This window comes from Gracilinanus agilis, chromosome 2 (genome assembly GCF_016433145.1).
Source record: "Gracilinanus agilis isolate LMUSP501 chromosome 2, AgileGrace, whole genome shotgun sequence".
Classification (NCBI taxonomy): Eukaryota; Metazoa; Chordata; class Mammalia; order Didelphimorphia; family Didelphidae; genus Gracilinanus; species Gracilinanus agilis.
The window spans coordinates 269,705,385-269,718,955 of NC_058131.1; the positions used below are offsets into that span (position 1 = coordinate 269,705,385).

The 13,571-nt window shown below is 39.5% G+C and overlaps 1 protein-coding gene across 1 annotated transcript in view; it reads left to right on the forward strand.

Moving 5' to 3' along the window:
- Positions 1-13,571, forward strand: part of NOXA1 (NADPH oxidase activator 1) — a 48,124-nt gene that overhangs the window by 14,371 nt on the left and 20,182 nt on the right. The window contains exons 4-6 of the mRNA XM_044659663.1: positions 8,354-8,488; positions 9,049-9,156; positions 10,520-10,579. Coding sequence (XP_044515598.1) covers positions 8,354-8,488; positions 9,049-9,156; positions 10,520-10,579 — 303 coding nt within the window. The remainder of the gene's footprint in view (positions 1-8,353; positions 8,489-9,048; positions 9,157-10,519; positions 10,580-13,571) is intronic.

The following is a 13,571-nucleotide window of genomic DNA, read 5'->3' on the forward strand; positions in this document are numbered from 1 at the left end:
GCTTTCCATTTACATTGGTAGTGTCATTATATATATTGTTTTCCTGGTTCTGCTTACTTCACTTTGCATCAGTTCTGATATCTCCTTCCTGAACTCCTATGCTTCTCTTTGACATCATTTTTATGGTGAAATAATATTTTTTGGTGCAACTAGATAGCTCAGTGAATAAAATTCTGGACTTGGAGTCAGCAAGACCTGAGTTCAAATCCAGCCTCAGATTCTTACTAGCTGTGCGACCTTGGGCAAGTCACTAAACCTCTGTTTTCCTGTGAGGCAACTAGATGGTTCATTGGTCATAGCACTGGGCCTGGAGTTAGAAAAACATGAGTTCAAATCCAGTTTCAGACACTTATTAGCTGTGTAACCCTGGGCAAGTCACTTAACCTCTGTTTGCCTTAATCTATTGGAGAAGGAAATGGCAAACCATTCTAATATATTTGCCAAGAAAACTGACTCCTAGACAGTATGGTCCATGGGATCACAAAGAGTCAAATGTGACTGAGCAAACACAATATTCTTTAAATTTACAAACCATAATTTGTTTAGCCCTTACCTCAGTGGGTATCTATTTTGTTTCCAATTCTTTGTATCCTTGGCAACAAGGGGGCTCAGTGGAAAGACAGCCAACCCTGGAGGCTGGAAGTCCTAGGTTCAAATTTGACCTCAGATACATGTGTGACCCTAGGCAAATCACTTACCTCTAATTGCCTAGCCCTTACCACTCTTTTGCCTTAGAATAGATTAGACAGAAGGTAAGAGTTTTAAAAAAAAGAGTTATTCCAATTCTTTACACCCACAAAAAAACTGCTGCTTTGAATATTTTAGTATCTAAAGGAAACTTTTTGTCTTTGACTTTCTCAAACAAACATTTTATTAAGTAACTGCAATAGGGTTCTGTGATAAGAACTTGGAGACACAAAGAAAAAAAATTCCCTGTCATCCCTCTTCTCATATTCTACTGGAGTTTGTGTGTGGGGATGGGAGTTGGGGTGGAGAGAGAGAGGGAGAGGTGTTGTTGTTCATTCATGTCCAACTCTCCATGACTCCATTTGGGGTTTTCTGGCCAAGATATTAGAGTGGTTTACCATTTCCTTCTCTATTTTATAGATAATAAACTCAGGTAAACAAGACTCATCCAAGATCACACAACTAGTGGGTGTTTGAAGCAGATTTGAACTCATGAAGATGAGTCTTTCCGATTCCAAGCCCAGTGCTCTGTTCATCATACTACCTTACTGCCTCTCTATATCTATGTTGTATGTATAAATAGATAAGTATATACATTTAATGACTTCTTCTAGCAGGTAGTCCATGAGTTGAGCCTTGAAGAAAGCTATTGATTCTAATGATGGAAGTGAAGAGGACATACCTTCTAGGCTCAGGAGTCAACCTGTTACAAATGTCTAACAGTAAGTAGGTCAGTTTGGATGGAATCTCTAAAGGGGAATAATGTGAAATAAACCTCGAAAGTAGACTGGAGTCAGGTTGTGAAATACTTTAAAAGCCGAGGTAAGGAGTTTAAATTTTATCCTAGAAACAATAGAGAGCTACTTAAAGCTCTTTAATAAGAGAGTAACATGATCATATTTGCATTTTGGGAAGATAAGTTTGGCAACCATGTGGAAGATGTTTAAGAGAAAGGAGGACATTGAAGTGGGGTATTAAAGGAGATTATTGCAATATTAAGGATGAGAAGTTAAAAAGGTCCGAATGAAGATGGGAACTATATGAGTAGAGAAAGGGGGATAGATATAAGAAATGTTATAAAATTAGAAGCAACAAAACTTGGTACATGGCAGTTAAATAATGAAAACAAGTAGAGCATGATGCCATGGTTGCAAGCCTGGCTGATCAGAAGGCTAATTGTATCCTCAACAGAAATAAGAAAGTTTGGGTAGGTGGAATAGAAGAAAAAGAATGAATTTTGGATGAGCTGAATTTGAGATGCCTAAAGAATGTCTAATTGGAGATATCTATCAGGCAATTGGTTGGTGATGGGGATCTGGAGCTAGAGGTTGAGGAGGACCCTGAATAAGAATTAGATAGTATATCTGTGAGTCATCAGCAAATGGGAGGTGATAAGATCATTGTGGAAGAGAAAGGATCATTGAGGGAGAGAGAGGATGTAGAAAGAAAAGAGAAAAATACCTAAGGAGATGAATACCTCAGCAAACCCCAAGGTAGGGTGCGAGATCCAGCAAAGGAGACCAAGAGAACAGGTCAGCTACAGAGAGCACAAGGAAGAAGGACTAAGAAAAGACCATGTGTTTTAGTGGTCAAGACTTTCTTTGACAATTTGGAGAGATAGTTTCTTTTGAGTGGGAATGTTGGAAGCATATTGCAAAGCCTTAAGAAGGGAGTGGGAAGAAAGTAGAGGCAAGGAATTTAAACAGCCTTTTTTCTATGAGTTTGGCTGTGAAAGAAAGGATGACATAATTTTTAAAATACTTATTTTTATTAACTAGGTATGAGATAGGTATGATCAGTATGGTAGCAGGGTTTGTGGTAGGGAAAGACCCAGGACCCTTCTCCATCCAGCTGTCTCTCTCCACTACACCCTTCCTATAAAAATGAAGGCATTTCATAGATCCAAACTCTTATCTCATCCTTTCTCTGCTTATGATGGAATAAGACCCAGCCCCACATAGGCAAAGGATGAGAAAGACTCATCAAGGTTTGAAGACATGGAAAGTAGGAGCTAGCTTAACCAAGCCAAGCAGAGGTGTGTCAAAATGACCTTATCCCTACCTTGTACAGAAAGAGTGGCAGAAGGGAACTCATAATGAGCTATATCAGATCCTTGCATTATCTGTGCCATTCGCTTTATATCTATCCCCCACTCCCAGCGTAGAGGCACAGCAGCTATGAAAAAGACCTAGACCCTCCAAAATGGGAATGGGGAGTTTATGGTGTCAGGCAACCTTGATGCCCAAGATGACTTGTTATTGCCCACCCAGCTCCGTGAACCTACAGAATCCTAGAATTTGACAGTTAAAAGTGATCTCAGTGGCTATATAGTCAGATCTCTGTATGGAAAGAAAATCCTCACTATAAGATACCCAACAGGAGGTTTGTGCACCCTACCCTCCTTCAGTCCGGTGTTAGGTTGTCAAATGCCCTTAGTTCAAGCCTCAAATCACTCTGGATGGGGCTCATCTTAAAACTGAAACAACTCCATGTTCTCTACTTGGGTAGGCCCCAGCAGGGAGATTTCAAGACAGACGGCCATCCTCCATTCCTAGCCTCAGGCCCCCTGTTAGGCTTGGTGTGGGTGAGAGGCACCCAGAATGTTGTAACCAGTTCTCCTGAGGAAAGAAGAGATGTCTGTTCTAACTCCTTGAGCATGGTGGAGGGGCAAAGCCCAGAGTATTGACTGTTCTACTCATCTCATATCATCCTCCCCAGTTTTTATTAGAAGGTTCATAACCTTATCCCACCCACAGTGCCTATTGGGCCTGTTTGTACCCTCTAAATTCAGCCATGCCTGGGACAAAGCCCTGTTTGTTCAAACTGGTGATGGCTCTGTTTCTTCCTTTGCTTTTGCCTCTGATGTCCTGACTCCTCATTTGTTTACCAACTGAATTCCTGCTTATCTCTTAAAGTTTAACTAAAATACTATCTCTTCCATGAAACCTCTGATACTACTCAAAAATCTCTCTGCCCCTCCCAGTTCTCATATAGCACTTTATTTTATGTCTTTGCTATACTTATTAGGTAATATGGTGTCTTATCACTCTATTATTAGTGTCTTGCCACTGTTGGGCTCCAAACCCTATTGAAGCAAGGACCCTCTCTTATCCTTGCATTGTCCCTGGGATGAGCATGAGGCTCCAAGCACAAGCACTTAATAAATGTCTGTTATTAAACCATCTGTGTGCACGTGTGTTGGAATTTTATGCATCTTACATCTAACTTTCTTGTCTTTGTCTCTCTTAAGGCTAATAATAATATGTTTGGAAGGTAAATAAAACTTTGAATCAATGATCTGCTAATGATTCTTTTCTGCTGAAACATTAACCAGCATTCCTCCTCATGGTTCACAAAAAATTATTGGGTAAGGTGCAGGGCGTAGGGAACTGCCCTATTCTTGACCTTTCAAGGGACTAAAGTCCAAAAACTGATGTGATATAGTCAGCACCCACTCAGACTTCTTTTTTATCAAATTGTTCTCTTTGGGGCTGAGAGATCTTTTTTGATATGTTTTGGTTAGAGGAACAGAAAAGAAGGTGAAGACTAGAAAAAAGTGTGGGGCCAAAAAAAGGGGGGGCAAAGAAGATTAGGCAGGGATGGGGGAGTATAAATGCCAACCATCAAAGCTGATACAAAGCATTTGTGGGTCCTAAAGTGGGACTTTATTATACAAATACTTAGAGACAACAGTGAGCAGAATTTGCTGGTATTGAAAATATGTATATTTATAAAAGTAATATTAAAAGTGATCCTAGTTGAAGGCTTCCCTTATGGAATGTAACCGGGGATGGTGGGTGGGAGTCCCTTATCTGCTTACCAGAGCCCCAATGCTGTAGGCTCCTCCCATTACAGGCAAAAACAGCTCAAAGTACATATTATATAAACAGGGCTCAGCTCTGGATGCTTAATTTTAAATGTCCTTGAAATTATCCAAGCAAGCTCCTGGGCCTGACTTCAACCACTATCTCTGCTCTTTCTAGCAGTAACACAGCTGAATGTCGAATCTTGCCCTATCCCTATGCAGCCTGATTGTTTTCTTTACTTGTAAAGCACAAAGGACAACATTCAGTTCAATTCAGTGAGCATTTCTTATGACTCCTGTGTGCCTAACCCTATGTCAGGAGCTGTGGGGAAAACAAGGAACAACCTACTCGTATATCCATCTGTCCTCTAATAATACCAGCCTACCTGATAAACTCAGCAGTTCTCTTCTTTTACGTTTGGTTGATACCTTTTTTTTTCTTTCAAGTCCTGCCTCTGATACATATTAACTACATGACCCTGGGCAAATCACTTACTACGGTCGTTTCTAGTTATAATCCAAGCCCTATCACAGAGTAATATTTCCCTGCCCTTTGTGATAGAGAAAAGGCGAAGTGATGATACCTGACAATATATGCAACATTCTATACCCATAGTTCCCCACTTCTCAGACAAAAGAAGGGAGATACATTTCTTCAGTTCAGCAAAACCAACCTACACATCATCCGAGTCTGATAGAAGGTGCACTATCCAACGGCCCTAGCCCACTACTTCTACACAGAAGGGCAAGAGTTATATTTTTTTCAAAATGTTCACAGGAAAGTCATTATAAATACTCCTGGTGACATAGTCTCATTATAATTACCTTAATGGATATCAAAATTGTAGATATGCCTTAAATGCATATGTAGGTACATATGCAAGTACATTTGTAGATATGTAAAATGTTTATGATATCCATATAGCATATAAAAGTGAATACAAGATGACTTTAGAGAAAAAGGTACTAATAATTGAAGTGCCAGAGTAAGGCCTTTAATAGAAAGTAGCCCTTTGAGATGTCTTGAAGGAAGCCAAGAATCCTAAAAGGCTGAATTGGGGATGTAAGGGGGACACTAAGCACAGGGGATAGCTAGTGCAAATGAGCAGAGATGAGTAGTCCAACATGGCAGAACTATGTAGTACATGAAAAAACAAATAGTTCTTGGCTTCCATTTACCTTTCGGGTTTAAGTATTTGTGATAATTTGGTTTATTTTTTAGTTGGCCTTTGATTTCATCAGTAGAGGGAATTTCCGTTGTGGAAATTCTGTCCACCAATACAGATTGGCACCTTCTTTCTAACTTAGTCTTGGTGAGTTGCCCAGGATACTAAGAAAGAGATTAAATGACTTGCCTCAAATCACACAGTCAGTATACACGAGAGGCAGGATTTGAACCCAAGCTCTCTATCCATTAAGTCACATAGTTATGATAAATTTTGACAACTTATCAAAATGCTTTGTTGGATTGGAAGGGTATTCTGTGCCTTTTTTCTTTTTTAAGTTTTTGGAAGAGAGTAAAGAGGGACTTCTGAACACAGAAGAGTTGTAGTAGGCCAGAAGGCTAGGAATCATAACTGAATTGTTTTCTTCCAACCTGTTCCTAGTATAATTGGAGAGAGAGTTCTGGAGTCTCAGAGGAGTATAAAGGATGGATGTGATAGAGAGGAGTGGAGTGACAGATGGAAAGGGGCAAGATGAAAAGAAGCAGGGCTCACCTGAGAGGTAGTGGACTTTCAAATTATGAGGGCAAGAAGAAGGGTGGAGATGAGATTTCAGGGCAACATGGCTTCTAAGGCCTTGGAACAGGGTAGAATTGAGAAGAGCAAGCCTAAGAGTTGTCAGGTTCTTGGCCAGGTTCTACCCCAACCTGTATGACTTTCAAAATACTTTTTAAAACATGATTCCTACTCTTGAAAATTTTATTATCTATGAAGCTTTTTAAAAAAGAATAATAGAAATTTCTAATGGTGGCACCTGGACCAATGGTCCCAAGATTAAATCTCATAATCTGTTGTAGATAGTTAAGCCACACAGGATCTAAATACAAATTGCATTTAGTGTTATTTGCTTCATGGTGTGAGTATTTTTTAATAACTTTTAAGCATCCTACAGTCTGAGGAATAAGTATACACAGGTAGTGAGCAACCTAGGTAATATACATATTCATGGCAATAAAAATGCAGATTTATAATAATTCTAAGGTTATTATTTTCCATTTTCTACCTATCAAGCTAGTAAGCCCTTCCCCATTTGGCTCCAAGCTACCTTTCTTTCTTTAAAAAACCCCCAATATATTTTTATTTATTTTGTTAAGTATTTCCCAGGTGAATTTATTTTTTAATTATTATTTTCATGCAAAACACACTCCCATATTGGTCATTGTTGTAAAAGCACACTCATGCATAACCAAAACCTCCAAATAAAACCATAAATACACTGATGTGAAAGATATTTTGCTTTGATCCACATCCATCCCAACTCCAAAAGTTCTTTCTTCAGAGGTGGATAGCATTCTGCATCATATATTTTTCAAGATTGTCCCAGATCATTGCACTGTCCACCCTACCTTTCCAGATTCACAGCACCCTTCTCTACTCTACTGCACTCTATATTCCACCAACCAGGTCTATTTGCTATTCCCCAAATAAAATATTCCATTTCCCATCTCCATGCTTTTGCAGAGATTGTCCCCTATACCTAATATACACCTTCTCCTCCCTCTTTACTTGATATTGCTTATCTGTGTACATGTTTTCCTTAATAGCAGGGACTATTTCATATCTATAGTGTCTAGCACATAATTACTTAAATGCTTGCTGGATGGATGGATGGATGAATTATTGGGATGGGGTGGAATCGAATTCACTGCTGATAAAACTGCAAGTTGATTCAGCTTTTCTGGAAAACAATTTGGGATTGTGAATGGGGAAAAGATGGTACATTGTATTTGCCATTTAACACAATCCCACTACTAGGATTATTCTCCAAGGAGGTTATTGATGATAAGAAAAGATTCCTATGTATAAAAACACTCATAGCATCATTATTTACAATATTAAAAGACCTAAATATGTGTCTAACAATTGGAAAATAGCTGAACAGATTATGGGACATGATTACTGAGCTATAAGGGATAACAAAAAACAGAAAAACATGGTAAGACAAATAAAATGATGCAAAGTAAATAAAGCAGAGTCAAAAGAATAGCATGTATAATGATTATCCCCAGGTAAATAAATTCATCATGGAGAGCCAGAAATCAGTGGTTAGTGTTAGTATTGTATTACCAGAGTTAAAGAGAACATTCCTTCTTTTTGTAAATAATCGACAATCTAATTGTTTGGGCAGGGTAAGAAATATATTTTATAAAGGGATTTGTTTGAGTGTTCATTATGTCCAAATAAAATGTATCTAAGATATTTTTAAAAGAAAGAAAAAGTATCCAGCAGCATATTCTACATATCTTTCAGCCCAAATCTGAGCTACTGTGTTAAGATCAGTATTCAAGGTTGTGGGTTTGATCCCCTTAATCTAGAGGAAATAGTCCCTGTCTGCCATATTTGTTAATTTGGTCACAAAGAAAAACAGGGCAGAGATCATGGCTGACTGAGTTATTAATCTATAATCTCAGATAAAGTTCAACATAAACATCCTATTCAGGGGAAATTCAGAATGTCTTCTCCATGTTCATAAGACAAAATGTTTATCCACCTTGACTTTGCCTTGCAGGAATTTAGGTATATCCTCATATTCTGAGTTTCATTGTAGTGAAATTTTCTTTGTAGGTTTAATTCCTACTGATGCTTTGGAATGACATTTTCTGTCTCTCTCTTCCTTACCATTCCCTGCCATTCTCAGGTTTTGTACAACATGGCAGCTGTGCAGTGCCAGCTGGGACTTTGGGAAGAAGCCACCAGAAGCTTAGAAAATGCCATCTACAAGAAACCAGAGGGAAGTTCAGCCAATCTAGAGGCTGCGCTAGACCAGGTGAAGGTAAGTCAGGCAGCTTGATGGCATCACTGGAAGCTTATCCCCGAGGAGAGAGTCCCAAGCAAGCTACTGAATGAGAACTTTGGCCATCCACTATTTTCTCAAGTATATCTAGGCCAGGGTCTTCATTCTTGTTTATGTTAATATTCTGGTGCCTTGTCTTCAGAGACTCATCTAAGAACATCACTTCCTCTTTCCCCTACTCTGTATCCAAATCTCTACCCTCACTATTAGTTTCTCCCATTGAACATCTAGTCTAATAGTAATACTTTCACTTTTCAGGCACATGATAAGACTGGGGTACATGATGATATATTTGTAGGAAGAAGGAATGGTCAGAGGATTAAACAATTGTATTAGCTTTCTGACCTTCCCAGAAAGAAGGGGAAAAAAGCGAATAGTCTTAAGCAGTACCATCCAAGCTCAGGAATCAAAGATTCCTGTAGTACTGTAATCCTCTGGAAGGTAAGTGGAGAAAGCCATTAGAAGTAGGAAAAGCTCTAGTTCACTTTATTTCTGCCTAAACTCAAGCCATTTGTCAGAAATTATTTGCTTCTTCTTAGAAACGAAACTTTCTGGACCTTCTGCAAATTCCCAAGGGTGAGGTCTTCTGCCCCAGGAAGAAGGATGTAGAGCAGCTGAATTCCATGGATTTCCTGGGGAAATCCAAGGTAAAGCAGTCTTGTTTACACTAAATGTCTAGGGGCTTGTTTATAGAGAGATTCGGAAGGTTGCAAAATCTTACCACTTGGATGAATCAGCAAAACCTTCCCCAGAACTGGGCTGGGCTGAAATCAGAGGCCATGCTTGGTGCTACTGTTTCAAGCTGTCAGTTTAGAGTTCAAAATATCCCTGGGTTTGGGAATATCACGTCCTTGTGCCTTGAGCTAGACCCCAGAAATCTCAGAAACAGAGATAGGGAGGTCATAGGTAGAAAAAGATGGTGGAACCTGATGTTGAAAGTTTGGGGCTTGAGTGGAAAGAAAGAAAGAGTCCTAACTAGCAAAAGGGCTAATCCTGAATCCATTCTTTTTTTTTTTTTAAGCCTTATCTTCTCTCTTGGAATTGAAACTAAGTGCATATAGCTGGGTAACTCAGTGGATTAAGACCCAGAACTAGAGACGGGAGGTCCTGGGTTTAAATCTGACCTCAGACACTTCCTAGCTGTGTGACCCTGGGCAAGTCACTTAACCCCCATTGCCTAGCCCTTACCATTCTTCTGTCTTAGAACCAATACATAATATTGATTCTAAGGCAGAAGGTAAGGATTAAAAAAAGAAGAACTGAAAGGCAGATGAACATTAAGGAATAGGCAGTTGGGGTTAAGTGACTTGCCCAGGGTCACACAGTTAGGTAGTGACCACCTAGCTGCCCTTTGAATTCATTCTTTCCATAATGAGAATGAAGTCTGAAATCATAACAGAATTTTGTCTCTTTTAGTTGAAATCTTGCTCAATAAGCATGAGAGCTTTCATCCACCTGTTTCTGGATGATTAGTATTGGGCTTATCCAGCTTACTTTGTATCAGAGACAAGGACAGCAACCCCATAGTATTCTGTCCAGAAAGCAATAGAAAAAAGAGTCGGGAATGTGAGGACTTTGGAGTGAGAGCAGTGCAGAGAGGAAGTGTGGGAAGGACTGCTAAGAAGATCAAAACAAATGAAAGGTGACATGTGTAGGGCCTTGGCATGAAAATTGTTACAGGCAAGGTCCTCTCTCTTCTCTACTCCAGAAGCCTCAGGTGTTTCTAAGAGTTTGACCTAATTATAGGGAGGACACTAACTAAAGTGAATGTTTGCCTATGTTTAAAGTACTTCACATCAGAAATGTGAATTCCCAACCTTGTATTGTAGAAAATTAGTACTACAGATTCAGAGTAAGTAGGTTATGTGATAAATATGTAAATAATAACTACATAATGTCTATGGAGAATAAAAACTCATGGAACTGGTCATTGGCCACTCTGACATGCCCAAGGATAGAATTCTAAATCTGACCAAGACTATGTCTCTTTTTTTCCTTGCCTTGTCCCAGGTCATTTCATCAGTCAATCCAAATGACAGGTACATTGGTTTTGAGCCTCTCAGGCCACAGGTGAGAGGGGGACTTTCTCATTGGGTCACTTTCTCCTTTCTTGGGAGATGACTAACTAAAACTTGTAGACATGGATGTTATTTTGGTTTCAAAGAATAAGGGCTTCTATGAACCATTCGAATGCTCTGGGGGAATAGGGGAGGGCAGAGGCAAAGAATGGTATATACTTTTTAAAATTTGTATTTTTATTTTCATTTAGAAAGTAATGTGCATAATATCAATCAATCAACAAACATTAAATACCTACTATATGTCAAGCACCATGATGGTCACTGATATGGATCATATCACCTAAACACATGAAGCTTTATAATTTTCAAAGCACTTTCAGTTACAAAGGACTTAGAAGTCATTTTAGATGAGAAAAGTTGAGGCCGAGAGGAAGGGAAATAATTTATCTAAGGTCATACAGATTGAAAGTAGCAGAGTAAAGATTCAAGCCCAAGACTTCTGACTTCAGAGCTAGGTGTTTTTTTTATCACTGCACTACACTGGCTCTCTGTTGTCTTGTTTAATTCTTACGACATAGCTGAACTCATTCATCTGCTGTTTGTCCCCATTGCCTAAGAGTTTGCTCCCTCCACAGCTCTCCTAGAATCTTTAATTTCCTTCAAAGCTCAGCTCAAGCACCAACTATGACATGAGGACTTTCCTGAACCTATCTCTAGCTGTTAGTGCCTTCTCCCTCAAAAAAAGTTTATCTTATATTTATTCTGTTTGTGTCTTGTACATATTTATAAGTTTATCTTTTGTTTCTTTCAATAAAATATAAGCTCATTGAGGGCAGAGGAATTAACTTTTTGTGTGTATCCCCAGCGCCTAGCCCAGTAACTGGCACATTTGCAGGGACTTCATATTTTTTGAATGATGATTGATTGATAAAAGTCCAGTTGAGTAGCACATGAGATATGAGGAAGAGATTACATTTAGCCAAGAGAATCAAAGAATCTTTCATGTTTGCAGAGACAAATTCCCAGAGAAGAGGGGAATATGACCTTTCCCCTAATAATCCTCACAGGTATTCTCCTGATAGATGTTCTTATTCTAATTAAATTGGCCTGCTTGTTATTCCCTAAACTTGGCATGCCATCTATGTCCATGTCTTGGTACATACAAGCTGTTGGTCCCCCAATCCTGGAATATATTCTTTCCACATCTCCATCTTATGGAATCTTATCTTCCTTCAAGGTTCAACTCATGTGCCAAATCTTTTGGGAAACCTTTTTTGATCCCTTTCTTTGGTAGGATTATCTCCCTCCTCAAATTACCATCTATATATTTATTTATTTAAATGTTGTATTTCTGGGCAGCTGGGTAGCTCAGTGAATTGAGAGTCAGGCCTAGAGACGGGAGGTCCTAGGTTCAAATCCGACGTCAGACACTTCCCAGCTGTGTGACCCTGGGCAAGTCACTTGACCCCCATTGCCCACCCTTACCCCTTTTCCACCTATGAGCCAATACACAGAAGTTAAGGGTTTAAAAAAAAGATATAAAAAATAAAATAAATGTTGTATCTCTCAGTGCTTCGGGGTGGTCTGGAGTCAGGAAGACCTGAATTCAAATCCAGCCTAAGATACTGTGCGGCCTTGAGCAAGGCACTTAAATTTGTTTCCCTCAATTTCCTTACCTATTAAATGAGCTGGAGAAGGAAATGGTAAACCACTTCAGTGTCTTATCCAAGAAATCCCCAATGGGATTCAGAAGAGTCAGATATCACTGAAATGACTAAATAACAAAAATATCCCAGTGAAGTATAAGCTTCTTGAGGGCAGGGACTATTTTTCAGCTTGATTGGCATCACCAGTGTACAACACAGTGTGTTGCACCTGCTATAGTGATTGATAAATGCTTATTAGATTGGATTAAAATAGCCTGAAACTAGACCTAAGTTCTTCAAAGATGCCCCTGAATATAGAAAAGCTCCTGGTCCCTAGTGAATGGTGTCAGAGGGTGAGGGGAGAGAATGGATAGGAACCTTGAGTTCTGCTTGTTGGTCATTTCCCTCAAGGCAGCTCCTAGTTCCCTTTTCTAATCCTAGGAATCCATCTAAGAAATAGTCAGGGAACTGCTGCCTTTCTCCATCTATCACAGGAAATCAAATGTAGCTTTTCCACTTGATGTTTTCTCAGAGAATATACCTACCAGACTCCTTGATGGAGCCTGTCAACCACCTGAAAGTGGACAAACTGATAAGACTGGAAAGCACTATGGAGGGGAATAGTGGGGTAGGAAGAAGAGATAAATGGAAATGAACCCACTAGACCGGTGATGGGCAAACTATTCCCCATGGGCCAGATCCATTCCCTAATCACTACACCCCCACATCCAGTTGTAGTGATTAGGGAATTGCTTAAGGCAGTGATGGGCAAACTATGGCCTGGATCTGGCCCACAGGGAATAATTTGCCCATCACTGCACTAGGCTCATCCTATGAACCACCAAGATATTAGTTCTTCTTGATGCCCAAGTCAGGAATCCACCAAGAGCCAAGTTGTTAGCTTTGTAACAGCTTTCTTCCAGATTTCCTTTAATTGCCTTAATCAAGACTTTAAGCTCTTGTGTACTAGGTTTATAGTAAGAAAAGTCCCGAAAGTGTAAAAACCCAGGTCTTCCCAGGGCTGGTGGGCAATATTAGACCACAAGCTGCCTAGCATAGTTTCCATATGTCTTTATTGGAGCATGGTTTTGACCCTTCTGTGTGTTACATGGAAGGGAATACTTCTTCAGGGCCATGTCAGACAATGTTAGTGTTTCTAAATCTTTCTGCTTGTCCTAGATTCTATTAAATAACAGTGAAAACAAATGAAAGGAAAATTAGTGTCTTTTTCTGGGAGTGCCAAGGTCAGTCGAACCCTTGGTTAGTATAAATGCCATAGAAATAAGATCACTCCATCTTGATGGTGGCAGGTAACTGGGGCTAGGTAATTTGGCTTTTTCTAAAACTTGTCTTCGCATCAAGTTGAAGGAAGCTGAATCAGAGAGAGAGAGAGAG